Here is a 25,197-nt window from a genome sequence, read left to right on the forward strand (position 1 = left end):
AATCCCCGTTAAGGCAATAACCTCAGTAAATTTAAAAAAAAAAAGGAAAATCCAAAGATTCTCTTAACAAATCTGCCATTAATTAGCTTTTCTAAGGGCAAACCCGTAAATTCAGTTGCCCTATAAGTACCGTAGAGTTCGCTTTCCAACGCTACAACTTGTTAAGAAGAAACTCTCTCATTTCCTCTTTGTTTCTTTCGTTCTTTCTCTCTTTTATTTTTTTTTTCTCTTTTAAAATTTTAATAAAATCATTAAAAACTCTCTGTTAAGCATTTCATCGAACAGGTTATTTACAATCAAAATTTCACTAAAAAAAAAATCCCAAACAAGATTGAATTTTTATCAATGATCTTTTCTGGGGTTTCTTCATAGTTTGTATTTATGCACAGAGACACAGATAAAACAGACGGTTCATTGCAAAACTGGGTCGTTTTTAGTTGGCCTAATTGATCAACCAACTGATAAACAGATTATTTATTTATTACTATTATATGGGTATTTGATATATGATCATAATAATAATATATTTGGCAGAAAGAGAGTATGGGGCGAAGAGGGGTGGTAGCGGTGGCGGCGGTTGGGGTGGCGGTGGCGGCGTGTGTGGTGGCGGGAGTGGTGGTGGGTAAAAGAGTGAAGAGCAGGAGGAAGTGGAAGAGAGTGATGGGTGTTTTGAGAGAGTTGGAAGAAGGTTGTGAGACTACTGTTTCAAGATTAAGGCAAGTTGTTGATGCTATGGCTGTTGAGATGCATGCTGGCTTGGCTTCTGAAGGTGGCTCTAAGCTCAAAATGTTGCTCACTTTTGTTGATAACCTTCCTACTGGGTATATCAAAACAATCCCTTCCTCTGAAATATTATATGTCATGTCGAAAATTCAAAATTCTTCTATTATCAAGAATATTGATCATACACCTTTGTTTGTGGGTGCTTGTTTTTATTTGTTTCTATGTCTGTTTTTCCATTCCGTTGTTATTTGAACTTTTTGGATGTGGGTTGTCTCATTTAACTGCTAAGTTAATGATTCGTTGCCATTCCCACTTCGGTTTTGATATCATTTTTTGGTCTTGCTGTAACTCCCTTTCGCTTTAACTAGTTTTTTTTTTTTAAAAAAAAAAATTTATGTATATGTATTTTTTTTTGGCTACATTCTTTTAGGAGATATCTACAGAGTTTCTGGAATTGGCATTGATGTAAAGATTTTCACTTTATGATTATCTACGTTAATATAATGCTATCTGTTCTTTTGACATTCCACATTGTGAGTAGGGAATTTTTTTTTTTCAAAGCTATACTTTTTCCTGTTCAGTTCTTTTATTGTGGTCGAACTATTTGCATGATGGTACTGTGGTTAGGTTCCTGAAGTGGTTTCTCTAAGTTCTCTCTCCCATGGGGATATGAGGTTTTGTTACTTGAAGAGACTCTGAATGGAATCTGTAATATCTTGTTTACTTTTTAATTTTTTTAATTAAAACTTAGTGAATCCCTATTTGGTAAGGCTATGTTAGTGCTAGCTACTCTCTATCCTAAGATCTTCAACTGTAGATGTAATTTAGCAATTGAATGATAGATTTGTTTAGAAATATACATGCTCTGTATGCATTCATGTTGCTTCAGTTTTGGGCATGATTGGAAAATAATGGCTACAGTGAGCATACTACTGTTGCCAAGTAGTGTTTCTCCTTACCTTATGATTGAGCTATGTTAGGTAAAAACTTGTATTGAAAATTATATCACCCTAAGAAGACAAAATAGTATTCTAACATTATTAAACTTCTTTTTGATGAGATTAATATTTTGATTTGTGTAATTTTATGTGGTCATTTATTGATTTAATGTGTCCATAGGTTATTCTGGTGAATTAACAGTTGATCTGTTAACAGGAGTGAGAAAGGAATTTATTATGCTCTTGATCTTGGGGGTACTAATTTTAGGGTCTTAAGGGTCCAGTTAGGAGGTCAAAGGTCCTCTATTCTATCATCAGATGTGGAACGACAACCCATTCCCCCAGAATTGATGACTGGCACAAGTGAGGTGAATATATTTGCCTCGTATATTCACTTATTTTGTCAAGCTTTTGAAATCTTTTATGCTCTGATGTTAACAGATGTTAGTTGGTTTAAATGCTTGCAGGATCTCTTTGATTTTATAGCTTCAGCGTTGCAGCAATTTGTTGAAAAAGAAGGAAATGGTTCTGAGCCTTCTCCAATCAGAAGAAGAGAACTTGGATTTACATTCTCTTTCCCCGTCAAACAGACGTCTGTGTCATCAGGGATTCTAATCAAATGGACCAAAGGATTTGCAATTGAAAGCATGGTTAGTTGTGCATTTTTTCGTTTGAAATTTCTCTATGCTGACTTGTTTGGTTGGTTAGACTTTGGACAGACGCAACTTATAAAGTGTGGATGTGAACTATGTTTGTCAGAAGGTGAACATAGTTCAAATCTGCCCTTCATAACTGCAGGTGCCCTTTTTATATATTAGCCTTGACACATATGGAGCAATTCATTGTAGGTTGGACAAGAAGTCGCTGAAAGCTTACAACGAGCTCTGGACAAGAGAGGCTTAGATATGCGGGTAGCTGCACTGGTGAGTACTTTGTCCTTGTCTATAATTAACTTGGCTATTCAGTTGTGAGTTAAGTCCGCATGCAAGTTCCAATTTTTAGGGGCATTAGAATAAAAAATGGATATTGGTATCTGTCCTAAGTATGCTTTAGTGTCTTGAATTTGTCGCTTTAGTTTTTCCTATGCTTTTATGTACTTTTCATGACATTTTATGAGGTCAAATCAACAAGTTGTTGAATTGAGTTAGGCTGATGCTCTTGTGGTTGTAATTTAACAAAGCGACTCTAAGAAAGGTAGCAAACGTAAAGAGGCTAAATGTAACATCTAGGGATGAAAACTATAAGCAAATTTATTACAAAGACCGGAAAAATTACATTTTCACTTCCATATTACTTCGAAAACAGCAAGGATTACTAATTTGCATGATATAGAATTGAGGTCCCTTGATCATATCCAAAATCTAAAGTGATAACTTTTATATTGAGACCACTCTAGTGGTTATATCCACATCTTTCAAAATACATAATGCATATATGGATCTTGTCTCTTCTATTTGTCAAGTGTGTAGTCTTATCCGTTTATGGTTTCTTTGGTTTCTGAGACCAAGCATCACAATGTAATAAGAATTAAAAGATCTATCATTGTGGCAGAAGGAAATAGTTGGTGTGTTGGATTCAATAATAAATTTTAGTATGTTTAGGGGCTTGAGCTATTTGTTATGACCATATATGAAATTCTTGTAGACCTTTCAGGATAAAGTTGGCCTATTAAAATATTTGCAGTGTCTTGTTGGGAAGCTTTTACATAATAGTTGGGATTAATTATGAGTGGAATAAAGTTCATAGCTATTGGTTATGTTGTAATTTCATTAATTTGGTTTGCAGTTATCACACCTTCTCGTATGGGTTATGGCTGATTACTATAGTTGAGTATACTTACACCAATGAAGTTTTAGTCTAAAACGCAATTAGTGGGGATCCAAGATTGACCCTGGACATTTTACACGATTTATCTTTGTTTCATTAGTGAACTGAAGATAATGTCTTTTGGCTTACTATAATCTATCCCTCTAGAAAATGATGCTTGAGATGGAATTGAAGCTGTGGGAAAGTCACCTTTTATTTGTTTGGGTTATGAAAATGAGTTGTTGAGAATACTTTTTTTTTCCCCAAATTTATTTGTTGCCAAGCAGGTAAATGATACTGTCGGGACTTTAGCTCTTGGGCATTATCATGATGAGGACACTGTTGCTGCAGTGATAATTGGAACGGGCACTAATGCATGCTATTTGGAACGGACAGATGCGATTATCAAGTGTCAGGGACTTCTTACGACCTCTGGAGGCATGGTATCCTTTCTTTTGTCTTAGTCAGACATTATCTCCTTGCTTTATTTGAGGGTGTGATCAATTTTTATGTGTCAGATATTATCCCACGCTTACATTGAGTCTCTTTTGCTTGATTAGGTTGTCAATATGGAATGGGGTAATTTCTGGTCATCTCATTTGCCTAGAACTTCATATGATATTGATTTAGATGCAGAAAGTCCTAATCCAAATGATCAGGTGAGGATTTTTTTGCCTTATATTCACTTTTTGTTGTTTGATAATAATTGAAGGAGCAGCTCTAACTTGTTAGGTTTTTGCTGTAGGGTTTTGAGAAAATGATATCGGGAATGTATTTGGGTGATATCGTTAGGAGAGTGATTCTCAGGATGTCAGAGGAGTCTGATATCTTTGGACCTGCTTCTTCCAGGTTATCAATGCCCTTCATCTTGAGGTATTCTTTTGATATTTAATTTGCTCTCTCTCTCTCTCTCTCTCCCTCGTTTATGAACATAGACACATTCTTGCATCCCAATAAGCATGCATTTCTTAATTGATGCTTGTTGGGGTTGTTTCTTGGGGTAGGGTTCCATTAGTTACATTTGGCCAGTTTCATGATGCAAATGGATCTGTGATGCATGGACATTATTGCATTTTTTTTTCCATCATGAATAAGGGGTCCAAAGTTGTAATGTGCAGTGTGGTAGTTGTAAAATATGATATATTTGTTAAATACCATCTGCTTGCTCAATATAGGACTATGAGCTTTACAAAACTGTCAACAGACAGATAATGTATCACTTGCTGATTTGCAGGACACCGTTGATGGCAGCTATGCATGAAGATGACTCCCCAGAGTTGACAGAAGTAGCAAGAATCTTGAATGATGTTCTCGAGGTAGATGAGTCACTTGTTTCTTCACTTGGGCTTTTCGTCCATCAAATGAATTTTTTTTTTTTTTTTTGGGTCAATGGGATCACTTGGTTGATGCAATCCTTGTTTTGTTTGCTTTATCTTGTGTTTTTCAGATTCCAGACGTACCTTTAAAGGTCCGGAAGCTCATTGTAAAAATATGTGACGTAGTAACACGCAGAGCTGCTAGATTAGCTGCAGCTGGTATTGTTGGGATCTTGAAGAAGATTGGGCGGGACGGGAGTGGTGGTATTAGTAGTGGGCGAAGTAGGAGTGATATTCGAATGAGAAGAACGGTTGTTGCAATCGAAGGGGGTTTGTATTCAAGCTATACATTATTCAGAGAGTACTTGCACGAAGCCTTGACTGACATTTTAGGTGACGATATTGCCCAACATGTCATACTTAAGGTTACAGAAGACGGATCAGGCATTGGAGCAGCCCTTTTAGCCGCCTCGCATTCATCCTATAGTGTGGATACCGTACAGCCGCTATAAATATATATATATATGATTATCTATATATAAATATAGCCCCTGTAAATGTAGAATTCATTTTATCTGTTTCATATATATAAAGGAAAGGTCCGTCTCTTAGTTAATCTTTCTCAAGTTTCCCTCATTGTATCCTTATGTTTTTTTTTTTTTTCAAAATTCTTTTGAAGTCATTGTACAGTGAAGCTAGCATTGGCAATGTGAAAATTATTGTTCTTTGCCTTACCAGAAAAATGAAAATTTTAATATTTTTAATTTTTATTTATTTCTTTTTTTCACGATATGATGCCTTGAGTGGAACCCTTGGATGTATTGTATGTCATTTTATAATGGAGATTTGAAGCTTGTTAAGGCTTGCAATAATGTTAAATTAGAGTTTAACTGAGGTAATTAGCCTCAAAATCTGCGTTTTCTGAGGTAATTAGCCTCAAAATCTGCGTTTTAACTTTGTGGAACGAAATACATTATAGGTGCGTTTGGCATGTTATATTACATTATATTGTATTAGTTATATCACATTATGACGTGATGCATTAAGATACATTACATTAAGTTGTAATATAATATCATATTTGGTATAATGTGAATTATATTATATAAAATAATATTATTTACACGCGAGGGTTACTTTAGGTATTTTTTATTGTATTAACTACTTTTTTAATGCAGTGTAATGCAATGAAAAATTGCAGTAAAATATGAGTTAGTTAAAAAAATAATATTTTAATGCAATGCGATTTAGTGAAATATAAGGAATTGAATGCATTCTATATGTATGTTAATGCACTTAAGTTCTGTGCATTATTATTAGATTGAATGAATCTTATAAGGACGCGAAATACCTATAAAGCTAACAATATCATTAAAATATGATAAAAGCATACAATATCATTTGAATATGATAATGTATCACATTGATTTTACAACATAGACTCAGTGTATCCCTAAACAAAGTCATAATCGTACCATACTAGTTCCCAAAAAAATTAAAAAAAATAAAAATTGGACCTATCTTATTTCTTTATCCACCTATCACTATAATGGGCAGTTGATCATTGACCTCATCTTATGAGTTCGGTGGAGAATATAAGGTCAACGTCTATTAATAGAGTCCTTAAAAAACTTTGATGGTGGTTGCTAATCAAAGCATATTGTAGGCAATGAAAAGGAAAGATCGAAGCCTTGGGCACTTTCAAATGTTCTAGTGGTGGCTACCAGTGATGACTCGTATAAGCTTGGATAAGTACAAATAAATTGTTCAATATCATACAAAGAATTAAGACATTAATATATACATTTGTATAATATAATATAATATATATGTAAGCCCATTGAGCATAACTCAATTAAACACGAATGCTCAATGCGCTTGTGGTCATCTGAGTTCAATTGATAATAGTGGGATAAAGGTTGGTGTTTAGGGATTGAGACTTCCTATCTCTATCAACTAATCCATTCCCTACTTATGTAAATGAGGATCGAATCACAGATCTTTAGTAACTTAACAAATTTTCAATCTTTCTTCTTGGACTGTTGGATTAAAATATATTTTCCCTTAAATAAAAGTAATGATCTTTTTTTTTTTATTGTCATATATTCATTCATTGAATCCACTCAATCTTATATATAGTATAAATTTAAAGTTGAAAAGTAGATTTCATATTGTAATCGAATAAAACTGATGGTGCGTTTATTTCCCCCGAATTGGAATAAGTAGGAATTGGAATGAGATAGAATTGGAATGGACGAGAATATGAATTAGAATAGATTGTTATAAGTTACTAAAATGTCTTTAGTTAAAATTATATATTTTTCACTAACAAAACAAATAAGTAAACATTTTTAAGAAAAATAAACATGCAATTAGAAAGTTGTAACTAACAAAACAAAGTATTATAACATTGTTTACGAACATTTGAACATATTCATTTTCATTTAAGCAATTAGAATTCTGTTAGAATTTTATACCTATATAAAAGGACAAATATAAAGTTTAAATTTATTCCTCTTTAAATTATTATTATTATTATTTAAATGGGTAAAAAGGAATATTTAATTTTCTTTAGGGATAAAAGTGTTAATTTATTTCCCATTTTCATTCTCACCTCTCCATGAGAATATGATTTGCATTCTTCATTCCTAAATTTATGGGTCCTATCCAAAATCCATTCTCATTCTTTGATGTTTTTAGCCAGTAAACATTATCAATGAGGAGTGAAAATCATTCTCATTTCCTAATCTAAGAAGTAAATACACTATAAATCCAATATAAGATTTTAAATTTCACACTATAATCAAATTCAACGGATATTATTAAGTGGTTTTGACACTTTTCTTATATAAAAGACATGCACGGTTATATCGTTTTAGTACATAAAATATCAATTTTAAAAATAGTAAAAGTAATATAATATCCAATAACAATAGACGGAGAATAAACATAATCGATAAGTCACATAGTACCTAGAAAAGCATTCAAAACTCTCTTCTATTTGAATGAATTACGACCATTAAAATACCGACAATCATTGCCAGCAAACCTTCAATTTCACAAAAAGGAAGCCCTTATCTGGTTGAAATTTTAGCTCACACAAAAATAATTATAGGAAAATTATCTACCGACCATTTATTTTTTCATACTTTTTAAAAAACACATATTTTATTTTTTATATCTCAATTCCACGTTTGAAGTTACATTTTCTTATACCAGTCCACTTCCATATACACACAGTTAAAATAACTAACGGAAAACTAGGCAAATGATTTTTTGCCCCCAAAAGTAAAATTAAAATTTTATCCTAAATAAATGCCAAAAAAGTCAAATTTAATATTATAGTTTCAATTTTCATCTTTCTCCGATAAAATTAATTTCTTTGAGCTAATTCTCCCCCAATCTATTTGAGGGAACGAACCTTTTAATTTATTCACATGTTTTGACTTAACATACTTCAATGTCTTCTTCAATTTCTAGGACTTCTATGAAATTACATGCTATACACACAAGAGCAAAGGCCCCTAGCACAAAGCACAGTTGAAACAGCCTCAACACTGCTAAAGCTGTCGCCGTAAACCATAACCCTTCGATAACATTCATGGCCAAAATCGTCCTCATGTAGATGCCTTCTGTCAACGACGACGTCAAGAACACTATCCCTGCAGTACCGATGAAGCAAAGCTGCCACATCACCACATTGCTATTGAAAAAGTAAGTGAAATTACTAAAACATATAAAATGAACTTCAAACGATTAAAGATATGAATTGAAATCAGTAATTGTCACTCATTTAGCTTGGTGCTAGTTAACTAAACACCACCCATTTTTTTTTTTTTTTCATTTTCTAACCAATCGACATTGCACTTCTTTCTTTTTTTCTTTTTTTTTTTCAATTTCTAGTACGATTTCAGATAAGGGTTCATTTATTAAATTTTAAATTGAAATAACGAATAATAAAATACTTTATACATGATAACCAATGTATGTAACATATTATTTAAGATACAAACCACAAATTGTCGATAGCATAATTATCTAGAAGCTGAGGAGCTATGTAAAATGGAAATACAATTGAAAAGAAAGGATCATAGGTTATATTTTTATCTCTATTCAAAAATTTGGATAAATGATCGTAGGAACTCGCACTATTGTAGCCATACAATCAAACAATTAGGGGTAAAATGACTAATATAAAATATTATGCAGGAAAAACTTTATAGCCTTACTTCACTGCTTTTATAATTTTATCAGTATTTCAACTAACACGTCTTAAGAAAACCAAAGCTTTAAAAGAAAGTAGCTTAATTGTGAAGATTGGAGAGCAAATATATAGTTTTAAATGTTTTTGTTATGTTTTCTTTTAGATAATAGATTTAATTTTGATTGATTTTTAATATTAGAACAATATTAGAGATCCTAATAATTGAGTCTCAACTGTTACGTGTCATTCATATATTAAATAGTGAACCTAATAACTGATAGAATTAATATTTCTTAAGTTGGGATTCAACAGATGAGATCCCTAACATTACTTGTAATATTAAGTTGCACATTTTGGCTAATCAAATATCAAATTTGATGTTAGGATTTGTTTTTAATGGATATAAATTGGGTTTTGGACATTTACATTATGTAATTGAACTAATAAATTATAAATGGATGAGATTTGTGTGATTTTAGAATATATTTAAATTTGAATTTGGTATTTAATCAATCCAAGATGATAAATTTGTGATGTTAGATAATCAGATAGCGTTTATCATCTAAATTTTTAGATAAAGTGAGTAGCTATCTCCACTCCACTCTTTTAGTAGCTTATGAAAACTCAAACTTGTACCCTCAACGTATGGAGAGGCTTTGTGTCCACCACTAAACTCGCAGTCCGCGGTTACGAGAGGTTAAGGATAGAGTTACAAATCATGTCATGCCATATTGGTTTGGCATGCTTAATTTTGGCTTATGCCATGCTTAATTTTCAATAGCCCTTGCACGACTTATTAGCGAGTATTATTCATGCCATTTCATGCTCGGGGTTTCGATTATTTTAATTATCATAGATTTTATTAATTTAAATTATTAAAATATCCCTAAACTATATCATGAACAATTATTTAAGAATTATTATTGAAGATGGTAGAATTTGATCCTTGAAAAAAAAAATTCTTTAACTAGTCTAATTTTTAAGTTATTTTTCTTATGCTGCTCAAGCCGGTAATGTAGTAATAATAGTAAAAATTTAGGTTTTTGATTTTAGAATATCAGTAATATAGTAATTGTAATTAAAAAAAAAAATTGGTATATTAATTTGATTAAATATTTAAAAAAATTTAATTAGTTTTTCTATGATTTTGCGTCGATCCACTTACTAAGAATGGCTATAATGTCTAAAATTTAAGACCATTAGAGGCTCTCATGTCGTTTTACACCGCTCTCACTGTAGTCAGGGACTTATGTGAATAAGTTAACATATTTATGAAAAAATGTAATAAACAGTTACAGTTTAGGGACTGACAATTAATTGTCTTTTACTTCACAAAACCTCAAGGGAGCTCGTTCTGAAAGACAGTTACATAAAATAAAAATCCTTCGACCAATCGAACGACACTGCGTGCTTCAAGCTTGCTTCAAACTCCAATGGCGGCTGACAAGGGCAAGAAGAGAAGGCAATTTCTTCCTCATAACAGACCCGTGAAGAAGAAAGGGGCATACCCTTTAAGGCCTGGAATTCAAGGCTTCTTCATCACTTGTGATGGTGGCAGAGAACGCCAAGCTTCCCACGAAGCCATATACGTTCTTGATTCTGTATCTTTTCTTATTTCTTTCGCTTATTTTTCATCTGGGTATTTTTGTTTCTTATTTCCAAGTTCAAATTCTCTTGCTTTGTTTTGTTCGTTCATTTTTTTGTTGGGTATATTTTACTTGAATATTTTGTTTGTTTGGTCCAGTCTTGGGAATTTGACTGTCATGATATAGACATATATTGCAGAAATAAGTAAACAATCTGCTTACTTTACTTAGGCTCCATTTGGTATTATGGCGCTGTGAATTAATAATTTTGACAAAATAATAAGGTTTCATATTTAAATTAATAATAAGGTTTCATATTTAAATTTCATCAAACAACTGTGGAGTGAAGTCACTTTAACTTCTTAACCATTGATGCAAATATTTACCAAGCATTTTAGAACTGTAGCTTAAAAGCTAAAGCTGTTGACGGCAGCCCCAAACAGAGCCTTAGCTTGGTGTTTGCCGTTTTAGTAGTCTTTTTGATTGGTCACTGCAATATTGTGTGTTATGGATCCCTCTAAGTTACATGCATGTACCTTACAACCCTCTCACATGAATAGTGAGTGGACCCACATCATTCACTATTCATGTGAGAGGGGTGTAAGGTACATGCATGTAACTTAGCATTAGCCTGTGTTTATACTTAAAAGTTATATATCCAGTGTCTCTGAGATTATGACCTCAGTTAATGTGTTGCAAAAACTCTCACAAATTTTTTTTGTGTGTAATTTTATGCTTTGTCAAGGTAAATCCCTCAAATTTGGTTGTCAAGGAAATGAGTTTATGTTCTACTTTTCTTCTTAACTTTCCTAATTTTCTGTGAAGGAAAGGAGTTTCCATCACTTATTTCCTCTTCTCTTAAAACTCTTTTACATCTATTATATACTTCTGAAGTCTCTGAGTCATTAGTGTTCCAGGACCTGTCTACTCTTAGCAAACACATTCATTGTTAAAGAAACTAAGATTGTTGTGTCCAATTGAAGGGGAAGATCTGAGACAAATAGATGCCTCTTTATATGATGGAAGTTCTTTGCACCCCATTTGTTTGAGCAGAAACAATTTTTAGACCTAAGTAGATGAAATTTTGCACTTATAATGTGGTAGATTCTTGAAGGAAGTGGAGTAATATTGCATATAGGTTTCTTACTTCATGATTAAGTCAGGAGTTGTAGATGGATGCAAAGCCATCTGTTAACTTTTTATTACACTCAAATCAGAGATGGTAGGCTGATATTTTTTCTTATTTTTGGATTTTGTTTTTTGCAATAATTATAGTTTTAAACACCAGAGTATCAAATCCAGATCCAGTCATATTTTGAATGACTTTCGCCTACGAGGTGATGATTTATTCCTCTGTATATACAGCTGATGATCGATTCCTTCAGTATTGATGTTCTTAATGTTAGAAAGAGGAAAAAAATCTTGTTAATTTCTTGAAACTAGAAAACTCTGTTTGAAGATGGGTAGAGTTCAAATTTTTATAGAAAAGGACCATGGTTTGGTAGTTGTTTTTTTTTTTTTTTGGGTCCTCCAAATTTTCTTAATAGGTAAAAAGGAAAATATTTGATTTTTTTTAATTGACTGTTGGCTGTGTGAAATAGACTTTGGAGTAAAGTTGTGCCAAATTTTGGAGTCTCTAAAATCCACTAAAAAATTTCAGTAAAGCGTCTGCAGTGTGAATCTGAGGCACGAGGGTAAAAGGGTCTCCTTGACCCTTTGTTTTTAATAATTCTTATCGTACTTGATGATCCTGGTAGGTTCTACTAGATACCCCATTTACTATTGGCCTAAAATTCATTGTGTTTTGGTTTTCTTCCCCTTATGATTTCTGTTGCTTATAAAGGAGTTAAAACGTTAAACTTGATAGCATAGATCTTTTATTGTTATACTTTACATACGGGAAAGGCCAAAATACTTAATAATGTATTCCATTTTCCAGGTTGTTCTTTTTCCAGGTTGTTTTTTTAATTGAACTGCTGTTTTTGTTTGCTTTACAGTTCTATGAAGAGCTGGTCCACGGGAAGGGTACTGGTGTGAAACCTGCTGGGATCCCAAATAAACCTTTGAATAAAAAGATTGTATTTGCATCATCAAGTGACGATGAAGATGACAACGATAATGATGTCGGGGAGAAGGAGGAGGCAGTAGAGGGGGAGGGGAAGGACAAGGAGGGTGGAGAAGATCAAAAGGGGGAAGGGAAACATTCAGACACTTGTAAAGATGATGATCGAAGTCATGAAAGTTTAACTAATAAGAAGACTGATCCTCATGATGCAGAAAAAGTGTGCAGTGGAAAAGAAATGGAGGCAGTGACTGCTGAAAATAAAGAGGATGATAAAAATCATGAAAGTCAAACAAATGAAGCTGAAGAGCCACCAGCCAAGAAACAGTGTCTAGAAGCAGGTGCATCGAAATCTGTGAATAATGACAAAGTGGAGGAGCAGTCCATCGATAAGCTAATTGAAGCTGAGCTTAAAGAGCTTGGAGACAAGAATAAGGTGAGTGAATTATTTTACCTTCCCTTCTGTTTTTCCTATCTGCAGGAATATGATTTTGGTTAATTATGAGTGTCTATTAGTTTCAGTTTTGACATTCCTTCTTATTTTTCTCCTTATTATGCGCTTTGAGTTTCTATAGATTTCAAATATATGTCAAACTAATACACTGGTGCAAATACACATCTGCTTGTGTGTGTGCCTTTTCCGGCGATTTTAGTTGGTATGTTTTCGTTTAGAAGTATTTTATGCAAAAGACTGGCTGTAATTGAACTCTAAATTTAGGTTCTCTGGTTTTGATTTTTGGAAGTGTTCATAATTCACAAACGGGGTTGTGAAACAAGATGAACAAACAACATGTTTTTTGAGTTAGCACTTAACCTCTAAGCTTAAGACAATACGGGTAAGGGCCACAACTATATTCAAGCTCTAATATGGTGTTCGATACTAAATTTTACAGGAAGAGCAATAAGGTGTATACAGATGCAGACACTTCTATACTTATATATTCTTTCACAACCTCAAAGAATGTTTAATTGTAACCAACCTCTATGCTGCCATAAGAAATGATGAAATTATTCAATTAGTTCATCCTATGATATTCAGAATTTTTAAAAGAGCACTTGGTGTGAAACATACCATCAATTAATTAACCCTAGACGTTTATTTAGGTGGATCTAGTCATACTAGATATGCACTAATAATATAATAAACTTTCCATTTAAGTTAATGACTTATTTTATTGCTTAGAATATAAATATGAAAATGATCATATTTTATTCATGAAGTAAATTTGATGGGTTCCACATCAAAAGAGACAAATTCGATAATTCCACCAAATGATTTGTGATGGATGAGGCATCAAAAAGTGCTGCAACATTGTAGTCATCTTATCTTTGGTACCTGGAGTTTAAATCTTTGAACTGATTCATATATATGTACTTATTATAGTCAATCTACCAAAGACAAATTGGGAATATTTACTTATTATACATGTATACATTTTGAAGTTGGTGGGGACTGGGGAAATATGATTTCTTTTTTCTCCGAACTGACATTATATATATATATATTGGTTTCAACAGAGGCGCTTTATAAACCTTGACTCTGGCTGTAACGGTGTTGCTGTCGTTCAAATGCGAAAAATAGATGGGGACCCCAGTCCCAAAGATATTGTACAACATATGATGACATCTGTTGCATCGACAAGGAAACCAATATCAAGGTTCATGCATTACTCTCTCTTATACTTTAGAATATCGTGAACTTGCACTTAATAAACATCTAATGGTGACTGGAACTAAATTGTGTACCCTTTGTATCTTTGTCCGAAGGTCCATCTTAAGGGTGCTACCCATTGAATTGGCATGCTATACTTCTGAAGAGGAAATTTCAAGAGCAATTAAACCTCTTGTGGCACAGTATTTTCCATTGGAAACTCAAAGCCCTCAAAAGGTGCGATCTTTTATCAGTCTAATCATTTCTTATCTTTCTGTATATGGTAATGATGTTGTGATGTTCCTCCAACATGCTTGCTAAATTTTCTTAAGGTTAATCTGCCAAAGAAACATCTTTCCATGAGTTGCAACATATACTTTTACAACTCAAAATTACTTTTATATTCGTCATTTTATCAATATGAGTAATAGTTTTCAAGAGCTTGTCCTTATTAGAAAGTATTTTAGGCCTCCTTTGATACTTTTTCCTTTTGAAGGAAGCCCTTTTTGATACTTAATGGTGGAATAATGGCAAACATAATAGTATTCATTTACTCACTTATCGGAGTTTTCATCTTAGGTCGTCTCAGGTAAACCCCCTCCTTCAAGTATAACGGAAAAAGAAAGTTGGGGAATATAATGGAAAATTGAAGTTAGGAGAATCTCAAAGGACTTTGGAACACTAATTCTAGTTCCACCTATTGGTCACACCATGGGTTTTCAGTTATAACTGTTGCAATGGCCTGTAAACTTTTCACTTGTTCTCTGCAGTTTGCTGTATTGTATGAGGCTCGTGCAAATAGTGGTATTGACAGGATGAAAATAATAAATGCCGTTGCAAAATCTGTTCCTGCACCTCATAAAGTTGATCTTAGCAATCCTGACAAGACAATTGTAGTTGAAATCGTCAAGGTAAGAAAGTTGTCATATTCATGCTAAGTACTAGTGTGAATATGCTTGAATAGTTCTCTCGTCACTCTATATTCACTTCTTTGTTTTTTTCCAATTGGATCCTCTTTGTTGATATGATGTTCTGTCAAGGATTATTAGACTTGCAAGAAAAAAGTATACGAGAGGAGTTTCTCCTTTATTTTTTTCTAAACCTTCACAGTGACGAGGTAATTGGGAAATATTTCACCTTGTTGCATCTTTTGTGGGTTCAATAATAGGACAAATAATTTATATGTTTGTTCCGTCATCAAATCCTCCAGCTCCTTTTTATTATGCATCCAGATCTTGGTTCTGCCTTTTTTTTTTAATGCATATTTCTCTTTGTTGAAATTTGCATTCTTTGATGATGAACCTGATTCACTTTTCTTTAATTTTTGTTAGACCGTGTGCATGATCGGAGTTGTTGAGAAGTACAAGGAATTGGCAAAGTACAACGTGAGGCAGTTGACATCACCAAAGCAATAGTCAGAAGAGCATGGAATATTTAAGACACTTGCGTAGACTTTCACTTTTATGTTCCAACTAATGTTTTGAAACATATGCGTAATTTTGAAAGAGGATTTACATCATGAAGAATGGCCAGAGTAATGAGAGCAGTCCTAATTAGAAAGTTTTGCCATTTTTTTTTTCCTTTTTGATGGAAAAGTTAGAATGTTTTGCATAATGTTGACACCTATTAGGTTCCTAATTCTTACAAAGATAATTTTATGATCTCAGGGGGTGTTTTACACACATTACGATATATTGAATTAATATTATATTATATTTTATTATATAAATATTTATAAAAATTAATATAATTTAGACTTATTAATATTTTAAAGTTTTATATTGTTAATTATATTAAATTTAATATTATTAATTATTTAAATTTGATATACAAAATAAAACAATTCAAATGCATTAATTCTATGTACAATGTGCCTCTATTATTTTGTTAAACACAGAGCCACTAATAGTGTTAGCCAATGCCAAACGTGACAATAATTGTACATCAATGTGAAGTTATCAATACTCATCACTTCTACTGCTAGATATTGGGTGTTTTTGGGTTGTCTGCTTACTTTTAGGCTTCATTCACTACATTCTGCATATTCCATCATTTTTTTTTAAATTTTTTTAATATTCTGTGTTTCTTTTTCTGGTAATCCAAGAATATGAGAGCTTGGAAAGATAAAGTGTCTAAAATAAAATCAATTCATAAAGGAGAAAATAAGGGCTCTTTAAATCTACAAAGAAACAAAGAAAGAATGAACCAAACTGAAAGAAAATTTCATTTAATCCTCTCTTACAGAAAGAAAGAAAAAGATCTTGTATCAATCCCTTTTTCACACCCCTCTTCTAATTCCTTCAAATCTTCTCAGAATTATGCACTTGGAGGCTTGTACAGCTTCTCAACCATCTTCCTATATTCTGCAAGATCATTGAAAAACCTTGTTCAGACATACAAAAGCAACCAAAAAGGTATATGCTGTTGGATAAAGAGAAAGGATGATCCAGATTGCATATTATATTACCTTCTTGATTGCTCCAAAGTTGTGCTGCCTGGCTGTTTAGAGGAGAGCTAATGTTTGGTTCTGAAATAATACACAGCACAAAGAGAAACAATCAATTAAGAAATTAACATCCAAAAGATCACAAAAATCCTTATCTCAGCTAATTCCTAGAAGGAAAATTTATACCTCCAAGCAGAGACTGGATCGATAGCAGAATGGTTCTCACATCATAAGCTGATGACCATTTATCCTGTATAAATCAAATCAGATCAAATCAACTCAAAAGCACATTCCATAATCTTGAAAGAGATAATTGCTGCAAAGCAAAGGGTACCTGGAGAATGTCCAAGCAAATATTGCCGTAGATATCAACATTGGGGTGGAAGCAGCCGGTTTCGAACTTCACTTTAGGAGGCTTGAAGGGGTAATCATTGGGAAATGAAAGGGAAAGCCTGTATTCAGTTCCTTCGAAAACAGTGTCTTTGCTGCCCTGGATCGTACCTTTCCAGCAGAATATGTTATCCTCCTCCGGGAATGCAGATATCCCAGAATCCCCACTCATCTATATAAGTAAATCAAAAAGAAGAGGAAAAAAATTAGAAACCCAATTTTAGCTTAAGAAAAAACAAATAAAAAAAAAAGAGGAAAAAAATTAGAAATCCTATTTTAGCTTAAGAAAAAAACATATTCAGACTCTTTTTTATATTTTTTTAATTGTCTACTGTTTAATTGGCTCACAGGTAAGAAAATTCCTGGGATTGAAACTGAACATTTCCTCTTATGTTATTGAAAATCAATAAATTTTCCTAGCATTCAAAAAGAAAATTTTTGTCAGTCAACTCATCTATTATCAAAGAAAGCAAAAAAGGACGTAGAAACCATGTACTAGCTAAGACAAATTGAGGTCCAAGACTATATTTTTGATGTTTTCCTTGTCAGTTTTCTTGGCATCCAAACAGAAAATTAGGGGAATTATTTAGGGTAACTAAATAGGAGGTTGCTGTGCTCACCATTAAGGCCATCAATTCAGATTGCAGCCTGTTAAATAAACATGAGAATAAGAGAAAAAATTATCAGATAATTACTCAAGTGAAAATAAAGTGACATTTAACAAAAACCCAATTCAAATCATAACAAAGAGAACCAAAGAAAAAAGTACCTTTTAAGCACAGATTGCGTATCCACAGTCTTTAAAGTGTTGACGGGCTGTTTCGGTGCTGTTGCCGTTGTCGAAGCGGCCACCGGAGTATTGCCTTGGTAACCGTTAACTGTAGCCATAACTTTTGTATTATTTTTCTTTCTTCTTTGTTTCTTGATTCAAACAAAGAAAACTCAATAACCCAGATCAAGAAAGGGCAAGAAAACGCTGTCGGATTGCTCAATTGCAGTGACAATGAGAAGAAGAAGAAGAAGAAGAGAACGAATTAGGGTTTTATTGATCTTCTCTTCTTCTTCAGAGAGTGTTTGCGAGAGAGCGAGAGATGAGAAGCAGATTCCTGTGGGTTTGGTTTAAAACAGAATGTGGATGGCATAAAACGGTGTCGGTTTGATGGTGCTTGTTTTTTGAAAAATATTTCGAACGTTATGGGTCGGCGTAGATTCCTGTTGTCTGTATTTTGGTCTCCAACGGCTAGTTTTTATTTTCATGATTTCAACGTTGCCGTTTTCAACAAACATGCGGGGCGTACGGCGCACGCTCCCCGTTTTCACCTCACTCATTAGTTAGTCATTTCCTAATTCGGGTTTTTATACTAAAAATAATCTTCTTTTCCTTTAATATAAAGCAAAAGAAAAATTTCACCAATTATCTATTAATTTACCAAAAATCACTGATGGGGCCAAAATGCCAATAGTTCCTCACGATTCAAAAAGTTTACACCAGCAAAAACGAAAGCTTTGATTTAGTGATGGGGTTAAGTACACAAGTTCATGTTTTCCCTCTTACAATTATTTTCTCTCACATAAATATGGGTAGAGATAAATTTTTTTACAAATATTAGCGAGAGCAGAATTTTGAATTAATCTTAAATTAGTATAAGTTTCATATTATAATACTTACATTCTATAACCGGTTATAATCTCTAGTATGTTGTAGTTTCTTTAGGTTATTATGATGAGACTCGTTTGCTCTCTTAATTCATTCTTTAATTAGAGATAGATTTTGATAGTGTATGTCAATTTTACAATGATCTCTTTTTACATATTATGAAATCCTTGTTAAACTATTTGCTTGTTCTTACAAGACAAAATATATTTTATTAATATTTTTTTATTTTTAATTTATCACTTACTTGAATAGAATAAAGGAATTCTGTAATTGTAAAATATTCCTTAAAAAAAATGGATATCAATTTGTTTATCTCTTTGAAATATACTGATGATGTACAAGAAACAACTTTGTTTGCCTATTAAAAAAAAAAGGGGCAACGCTTGAGTTGCAACTCATCAAGCAAACCCAAGCAACAAAGCTCATTCAACCAAATCTTCAGCGAGTCCTCAACAAATTCATTCAAAGATACCTTAAAGAACTTGAGCAAAAGTCAAGTCAGGGTTTCAATGAAAGAAATATAAAAATACCGGGGTCTAGATGAAACTTTCTATAAATTTAATAATTAAATTGTGAAAACGTTTTGTTTGATTTTACTTTCAATCACTAATGAAATCAGATAATCGCGCTTCCTGTTGGCAGAGATATTGGTCAAATTATGGGTCGTCTTCCAGCTGGTGAGTTCATATTTCTCTGTGTTCAAGTGCTAAAGTTTTTATTACATGTTCAAATTTTAATTGATTGAATGCATGTGTTTATACATGTATTTGGCTCATATTACTTAATTTGGCTGAATTATGACTTGTTAAGAAGAAAATAAATTACTCATTCTCCCAAAAGTCAAGTCAATGGAGCCTGAATTTGGAATATATAATTAAGCTAGTAGTTTTATCTTATTTATATTTTTCAATTTGAAGATTGATTAAGCTAGTTGTTAAGACCTGTTTGGCTATCCTTTATATAATTTCCCTGTTTTTCATTTGGTCATTCTGGAAGCAAGATACATGAATTCAATTTTTTTTTTTTTTGGGTAATTTTTATTGTTTAACTCAAAGTCAACATTGCTGCCGATCAAGGTATCTTTTGAGAAATGGACGAAGACTAAAGTGAAAAAAGAAGTTAAGACGACAAGCATGGGAGTATTATATTGTTTTCTTGTTAGCTTAAATCTAAGAAAGATAGATGAAATATGTTAAGACATCAGATCCATATGCAGTCTCTGATCAGTTTGAACATGATGGCTTCCTCTTCATTCTCTCCCATCGCTACTCTTCCTCAAGTGAAATGCGATGTTTTTCTTAGTTTCAGAGGTGAGGATACCCGAGACAACTTCACCAGCCATCTTTACGCAGCTTTGTGCCGGAAAAAGATTGAAACTTTCATTGACAACCGACTTATTAGAGGAGAGGACATTTCCCCGTCTCTCTTGGATGCAATTGAAAGATCAAAGATTTCGGTGGTCATTTTCTCTAAAGGGTATGCTTCTTCCGGATGGTGTCTTGAAGAACTTGTGAAGATCCTGGAATGCAAAGACAAATATGGACAAATTGTTATACCGGTTTTTATCATGTTGAGCCATCAAATGTAAGAAACCAAACTGGGATTTTTGGGGATGCATTTTCAATGCTTGAAGGACAATTTGTGGGGAGGGTAGACAAGCTGCGAACATGGAGGATTGCACTGAGGGAAGCTGCCAATATTTCTGGCTTTGATTCTAATACTGTTAGGTAATCTCTTCTCAAAGAATACCCTACTGTCTGCATAAACTCAATATAGCGAAGCAACTGTCCACGTATGGCTTTGAAGAAAAAAATACCTTTAACTTTAATTGATGGATAGAAATAAAATCCTTATGGAAATGGTTGCGAGTTGATTAAAAAATGTTAACTGTGCTCAGTTTTACAGAATGTGTGCTTAGGATTTGCATATTTGAGAATTTGGGATAAGTTTTTGATGTTTGGGAAAATTCCCTTAAAACTACCTAAGCTTTTGTAAAATCAGGATTTACTACCAAAAGCTATATATGGTACAGAATCAATGGATAAAAGCATAAGAAATTTAGTTATATTGTACTGAATAATTGTTATCCACATGTCTGTAGATAGTAAATGACATTAAAACAGATGATTCATACAATTGACATATATATTAAACTATATATGTTAACGGTAGGTAATTATCTTGTGAAACTTCCAATTGTTATCCCTTTGGAACCTAACATATATTGCCTTTCTCTATTTTTTTTTTTTCACTTTCTATTAATTTATCTGAACTTTCTATTTGCTTTCAATATTTCTTAGGCCTGAATCTGTACTCATAGAGGAACTGGTCAAAGATGTTTTGAAGAGATTAAATGATATATTTCCAAGTGATTGTGAAGATCAGCTGGTTGGTGTAGAATCAAGCATAAGGGTAATTGAATCTTTACTAAGTACTGGGTCGAAAGAAGTTTACAGTCTTGGAATTTGGGGCATTGGTGGTATAGGCAAGACAACAATTGCTAGTGCTATATTCAGCAAGATCTCAACTCATTTTGATGGTTCTTACTTTATTCAAAATGTTAGAGAGGAATCTGAAAAATCTGGAGGACTAGCTCACCTGAGACAAATACTCCTTTCTGCAATATTGGATGATGGAAATGTATCAATTGGATGTCCCAGTATTGGCCTAAACTTTAGAAGCAAAAGGCTTAGCCGCAAGAAGGTTCTAATTGTTTTTGATGATGTATCTACTTCTGAACAAATGGAATTCTTAATTGGAGATAAGGGTTGGTTAATGCCAGGGAGTCGACTTGTAATAACAGCTAGAGATAAACAAGTTCTCAGAAATTGTGGAGTGGATACAATATACGAGGTCAAAGAATTATTTGATGATGATGCTCTTATGCTCTTTAGTCGATATGCCTTTGGAAAAAACCATCCCAATGCAGATTATATGGAGCTGTCAAACAAAATTATAAAGTATGCTAAAGGAGTTCCATTGGCTATTAAGGTTTTGGGGCGCTTTCTATGTGGAAGGAGAATACAAGATTGGGAAAGTGCAATGACTAAAATGAAACGAATCCCTCATGTGGATATCCAAAAAGTGCTAAAAGTAAGTTATGATGGCTTGGATGACGAGGAACAAAATATGTTTCTAGATATTGCATGTTTCTTTAAAGGAGAAGACAAAGATTGTGTAATAAGATTCTTAGATGGCTGTGGCTTCTCAGCTGAAATAGGAATAAGTGTTCTTGTTGATAAGTGTCTCATGATTATATCCAATAACAAGATAATGATGCATGATTTGCTACAAGAAATGGGCAGGGAAATTGTCCGACAAGAATCCATCAAAGATCCTGGAAAGCGCAGTCGATTGTGGCATCATGAGGATATCTACAATGTTTTGACAAAAAATATGGTGAGCACTGAAGTGACTATTACTTATGTCTATTTCATTTATGCTAGATTAGTTTAGCATTTTGTTCGAGAATATTGTATAGAAAATAATATTAAAAATTAGAATGGTAATATCGTACAGAAAAATGACATTAAAAATTAGCATGGTAATGTCGTATAGAAAAATGACATTAATTTGAATGGTAAAAGTAAAAAAGCCTAAGAAATGTAAGTGGATAGGTGATGCATAGAAAAGTTTGAATGCATATTCTGCGCCAGTAAATCACTTGTTTTTTGTATCCTTATATGCATTATAAATTCAGTTTATGGTAGTTTAAGATTAATCGAAATTATTATTATTATTTTCATTAGGGAACTGAATCAATTGAGGGTATCTCTTTGGATATGTCTGAAGTCGAAGATATACACCTGAATGCCAGGGTTGTATAACCTAGCAAAGATGCACAAATTGAGATTTTTTAAGTTCTATAGCTCACACTATGGAGAGAACGTGAATAAGGTACATAATTTTCGAGGTTTGGAGTCTACTGAGTTGAGGTATCTTCAGTGGCATGGATGTCCATTAAAATCATTGTCTTCGAAAATTCATCCAGAGAATCTTGTTTCGCTTGAAATGCCTCATAGCAGCATTAAACAACTATGGAAGGGTGTCCAGGTATACCTTAGCATTCATATTGCAATTAGTCTTTTTGTGAAATAGTTATTCATTTCCTATATGCTAATACTTTTGCTTTGAAATAAATTTTTGCAGCGTCTTGTCAACTTAAAACATTTAAATCTCAGTCACTCAGAGCATCTAACCAAAATCCCAGACCTTTCACTGGCCACAAATCTTGAGAGCCTGACTTTCCGAGGCTGCACAAGTTTGCTCGAGACTCACTCTTCTATTCAATATCTGAATAAGCTTATTGTCCTAAATCTAGAACATTGCAGAAGTTTAACGAGTCTTTCCACAAGTATTCATTTGGAATCTCTTAAAACGCTTATTCTTTCTGGCTGCTCAAATCTCATGAGTTTTCCAGAGCTATCTTGTAATATAGAGGAGTTATATTTAGATGGAACTGCAATCCAAGAACTTCCCTCATCCATTGAACGCCTATCCAGTTTAATCTTACTGAATCTTCGAAATTGCTCGAGGCTTGAAGGGCTCCCGAGCAAAATATGTAAGTTGAAATCTCTCGAACGCCTTAATCTCTCAGGTTGCTCGAATCTGCAAAGGTTACCTAACGAACTTGGAAATTTAGAAGCCTTGAAGGAGCTGAAAGCCGAAGGAATTGCTATAAGAGAAGTACCTTCATCGATTGTTTGTTTGAAAAATCTGGGTAGATTATCTTTCGAGAGCTTCAAGGGTCATGAGCAGATGGGGCTCTTGTTGCCTATTTCATTTGGCTTGACCAGTCTAACATATCTAAGACTAACTGATTGCAGCATCACAGAGTTACCTGAATGTCTTGGCCAGTTGTCATCACTGAGAATTTTATTTCTAGACAAAAACAATTTTGAGAGAATACCAGAAAGTATCATTTACCTGTCTCACTTGCATTGGCTGAGGATAAGCTATTGTGAGAGGCTTAAATCTTTACCAGAGCTTCCTTGTGATCTATCTGACATTGAAGCCCATTGTTGCTCATCACTGGAAGCGTTATCGGGTCTATCAATTCTCTTCACACAAACATCTTGGAATTCACAGTGTTTTGATTTTGTTAATTGTTTAAGATTGGATAAGAATGAGCTCAAAGAAATTATCAAAGATGCTCAACGGAAAATGCAGCTTGAAGCAACTACATGGTGGGAAGAACTTGAAAAGGTGTCTCTCTAACTCTCTTTTTGAATGATGTTAATTTTTTTCCCCTAAGGAAAGGAATGGGATGTTAAAGTTAACAATGTTAATAATATTGATTTTGTTTGGTACAGCAACTTTGCGAGATCCCGAGTGGTACGATCTGTTTCCCTGGAAGTGAACTTCCGGAATGGTTTATGTTTCAAAGCATGGGATCTTCTGCAACCTTCAAGTTACCACCGGATTGGTTTAGTTATAACTTTGTTGGCTTTGCTCTATGTGCTGTTGTTGCATTTCGAGACCATCATGATGATGGCTGGGGTTTTCAAGTTTTCTGTGAATGCAAACTCAAAACTGAAGATGGACTCTGTCGTGTTGCAGTTGGCCACTTGACTGGTTGGTCTGATGGTTATCCTGGCCCTCGTTATATTGGGTCGGATCACGTTTTCGTGGGTTTCGATTTCTATATGTTTTCAGATGGTTTTGATGAATATTATTACAGTGATGAAGTTTTTATCCAATTCTATCTCGAGGATCGGAGGTGTGTAGATTTTTGTGAGGTGACAAAATGCGGGATTCATTTGTTGTACGCCCAAGATTTTGCTGATTCAACAGAAGATTCAGTTTGGAATTTTAGCTCTGATGAGCAAGGGGAACTACCATTGCAGCCACCCCCACCACCCAAGAGGTTGAAATACTCTGTAAGTCAATCACCGGTGGTACCTTTTGTAAGGGGAGTCTTTTTATAGATCTCCTTTTGCACAGCACTCAAAAGTTCATGACTTCTCAGAACTAAATATATATGTTGCGCCATGGTTAAAGTTTTTGTTATATATGTGCACCGTTGTGTTCTGTAATTTAGGGGAACAGAATTTAAATGCCACAGCCTTTTGTTTTCAATTCCTTTCTTGAGTATGGTTTGGATAAGCTCTTCTGAATTTGATCGCCAAATTCGCCAAATTTAAGTGCAAGAATTTAAAATCACAAAGATCACAAGTTAGCTCTGGTAAGGATTGGAGCCTCTCACAATAGCTTATGCTAAGCCAATACAAATAAGACAAGTGAATGTTGCTTTCTGGTATTCTCTCAAAATGATTTTTGTCTAGAAATAAAATTCTCAATGAGGATAACTGGTCAATACTGTCAGGTAACTCTGTGATGATGTAATCAATTAGTTTTAAATGCATTAGACATTTTAAGCCAACTGAAACAGGCAATAAACGCAACACTCCTCACGACC

At 33.6% G+C, this 25,197-nt stretch overlaps 3 protein-coding genes and 1 pseudogene across 3 annotated transcripts; 3 read left to right on the plus strand and 1 right to left on the minus strand.

Moving 5' to 3' along the window:
- Nucleotides 1-148: 148 nt before the first annotated feature.
- On the plus strand, nucleotides 149-5,573 carry LOC102626762 (hexokinase-3-like). Its single transcript, XM_006470637.3, has 9 exons — nucleotides 149-821; nucleotides 1,879-2,029; nucleotides 2,129-2,311; nucleotides 2,510-2,584; nucleotides 3,755-3,910; nucleotides 4,028-4,126; nucleotides 4,213-4,340; nucleotides 4,702-4,783; nucleotides 4,915-5,573. The coding sequence occupies exons 1-9, from the start codon at nucleotides 544-546 to the stop codon at nucleotides 5,293-5,295; spliced, it is 1,533 nt and encodes a 510-aa protein (XP_006470700.2). The 5' UTR covers nucleotides 149-543; the 3' UTR covers nucleotides 5,296-5,573.
- Nucleotides 5,574-10,343: 4,770 nt separating this feature from the next.
- LOC102627041 (uncharacterized) lies at nucleotides 10,344-15,947 on the plus strand. The gene is made up of 6 exons (XM_006470638.4): nucleotides 10,344-10,588; nucleotides 12,571-13,071; nucleotides 14,154-14,293; nucleotides 14,403-14,523; nucleotides 15,057-15,197; nucleotides 15,618-15,947. Exons 1-6 carry the CDS (start codon nucleotides 10,421-10,423, stop codon nucleotides 15,699-15,701), a joined length of 1,155 nt encoding a protein of 384 aa, XP_006470701.2. The 5' UTR covers nucleotides 10,344-10,420; the 3' UTR covers nucleotides 15,702-15,947.
- A 468-nt stretch (nucleotides 15,948-16,415) lies between these two features.
- On the minus strand, nucleotides 16,416-18,231 carry LOC102627331 (ubiquitin-conjugating enzyme E2 20). Its single transcript, XM_006470639.3, has 6 exons — nucleotides 17,892-18,231; nucleotides 17,743-17,770; nucleotides 17,067-17,294; nucleotides 16,919-16,982; nucleotides 16,754-16,813; nucleotides 16,416-16,649 (listed from the first exon to the last, which is right to left on the minus strand). The coding sequence occupies exons 1-6, from the start codon at nucleotides 18,008-18,010 to the stop codon at nucleotides 16,603-16,605; spliced, it is 546 nt and encodes a 181-aa protein (XP_006470702.2). The 5' UTR covers nucleotides 18,011-18,231; the 3' UTR covers nucleotides 16,416-16,602.
- A 927-nt stretch (nucleotides 18,232-19,158) lies between these two features.
- Nucleotides 19,159-24,901, plus strand: LOC102621453 (disease resistance-like protein DSC1; annotated as a pseudogene).
- Nucleotides 24,902-25,197: the final 296 nt, after the last annotated feature.

This window comes from Citrus sinensis, chromosome 2, assembly GCF_022201045.2.
Source record: "Citrus sinensis cultivar Valencia sweet orange chromosome 2, DVS_A1.0, whole genome shotgun sequence".
Taxonomy (NCBI): Eukaryota; Viridiplantae; Streptophyta; class Magnoliopsida; order Sapindales; family Rutaceae; genus Citrus; species Citrus sinensis.

What these genes read in the sequence shown, in the direction of transcription:
- LOC102627041 (XM_006470638.4), top strand. Translation starts at nt 10,421, where the DNA reads ATGGCGGCTGACAAGGGCAAGAAGAGAAGGCAATTTCTTCCTCATAAC. An exon ending in CCATATACGTTCTTGATTCT is followed by an intron (nt 10,589 to 12,570) that starts GTATCTTTTCTT and finishes TTTGCTTTACAG; the next exon opens with TTCTATGAAGAGCTGGTCCA. An exon ending in AGCTTGGAGACAAGAATAAG is followed by an intron (nt 13,072 to 14,153) that starts GTGAGTGAATTA and finishes TGGTTTCAACAG; the next exon opens with AGGCGCTTTATAAACCTTGA.
- LOC102627331 (XM_006470639.3), bottom strand. Translation starts at nt 18,010, where the DNA reads ATGGCTACAGTTAACGGTTACCAAGGCAATACTCCGGTGGCCGCTTCG. An exon ending in ACGCAATCTGTGCTTAAAAG is followed by an intron (nt 17,771 to 17,891) that starts GTACTTTTTTCT and finishes TTTATTTAACAG; the next exon opens with GCTGCAATCTGAATTGATGG. An exon ending in CTGAATTGATGGCCTTAATG is followed by an intron (nt 17,295 to 17,742) that starts GTGAGCACAGCA and finishes TTACTTATATAG; the next exon opens with ATGAGTGGGGATTCTGGGAT.
- LOC102626762 (XM_006470637.3), top strand. Translation starts at nt 544, where the DNA reads ATGGGGCGAAGAGGGGTGGTAGCGGTGGCGGCGGTTGGGGTGGCGGTG. An exon ending in GTTGATAACCTTCCTACTGG is followed by an intron (nt 822 to 1,878) that starts GTATATCAAAAC and finishes ATCTGTTAACAG; the next exon opens with GAGTGAGAAAGGAATTTATT. An exon ending in GATTTGCAATTGAAAGCATG is followed by an intron (nt 2,312 to 2,509) that starts GTTAGTTGTGCA and finishes AATTCATTGTAG; the next exon opens with GTTGGACAAGAAGTCGCTGA.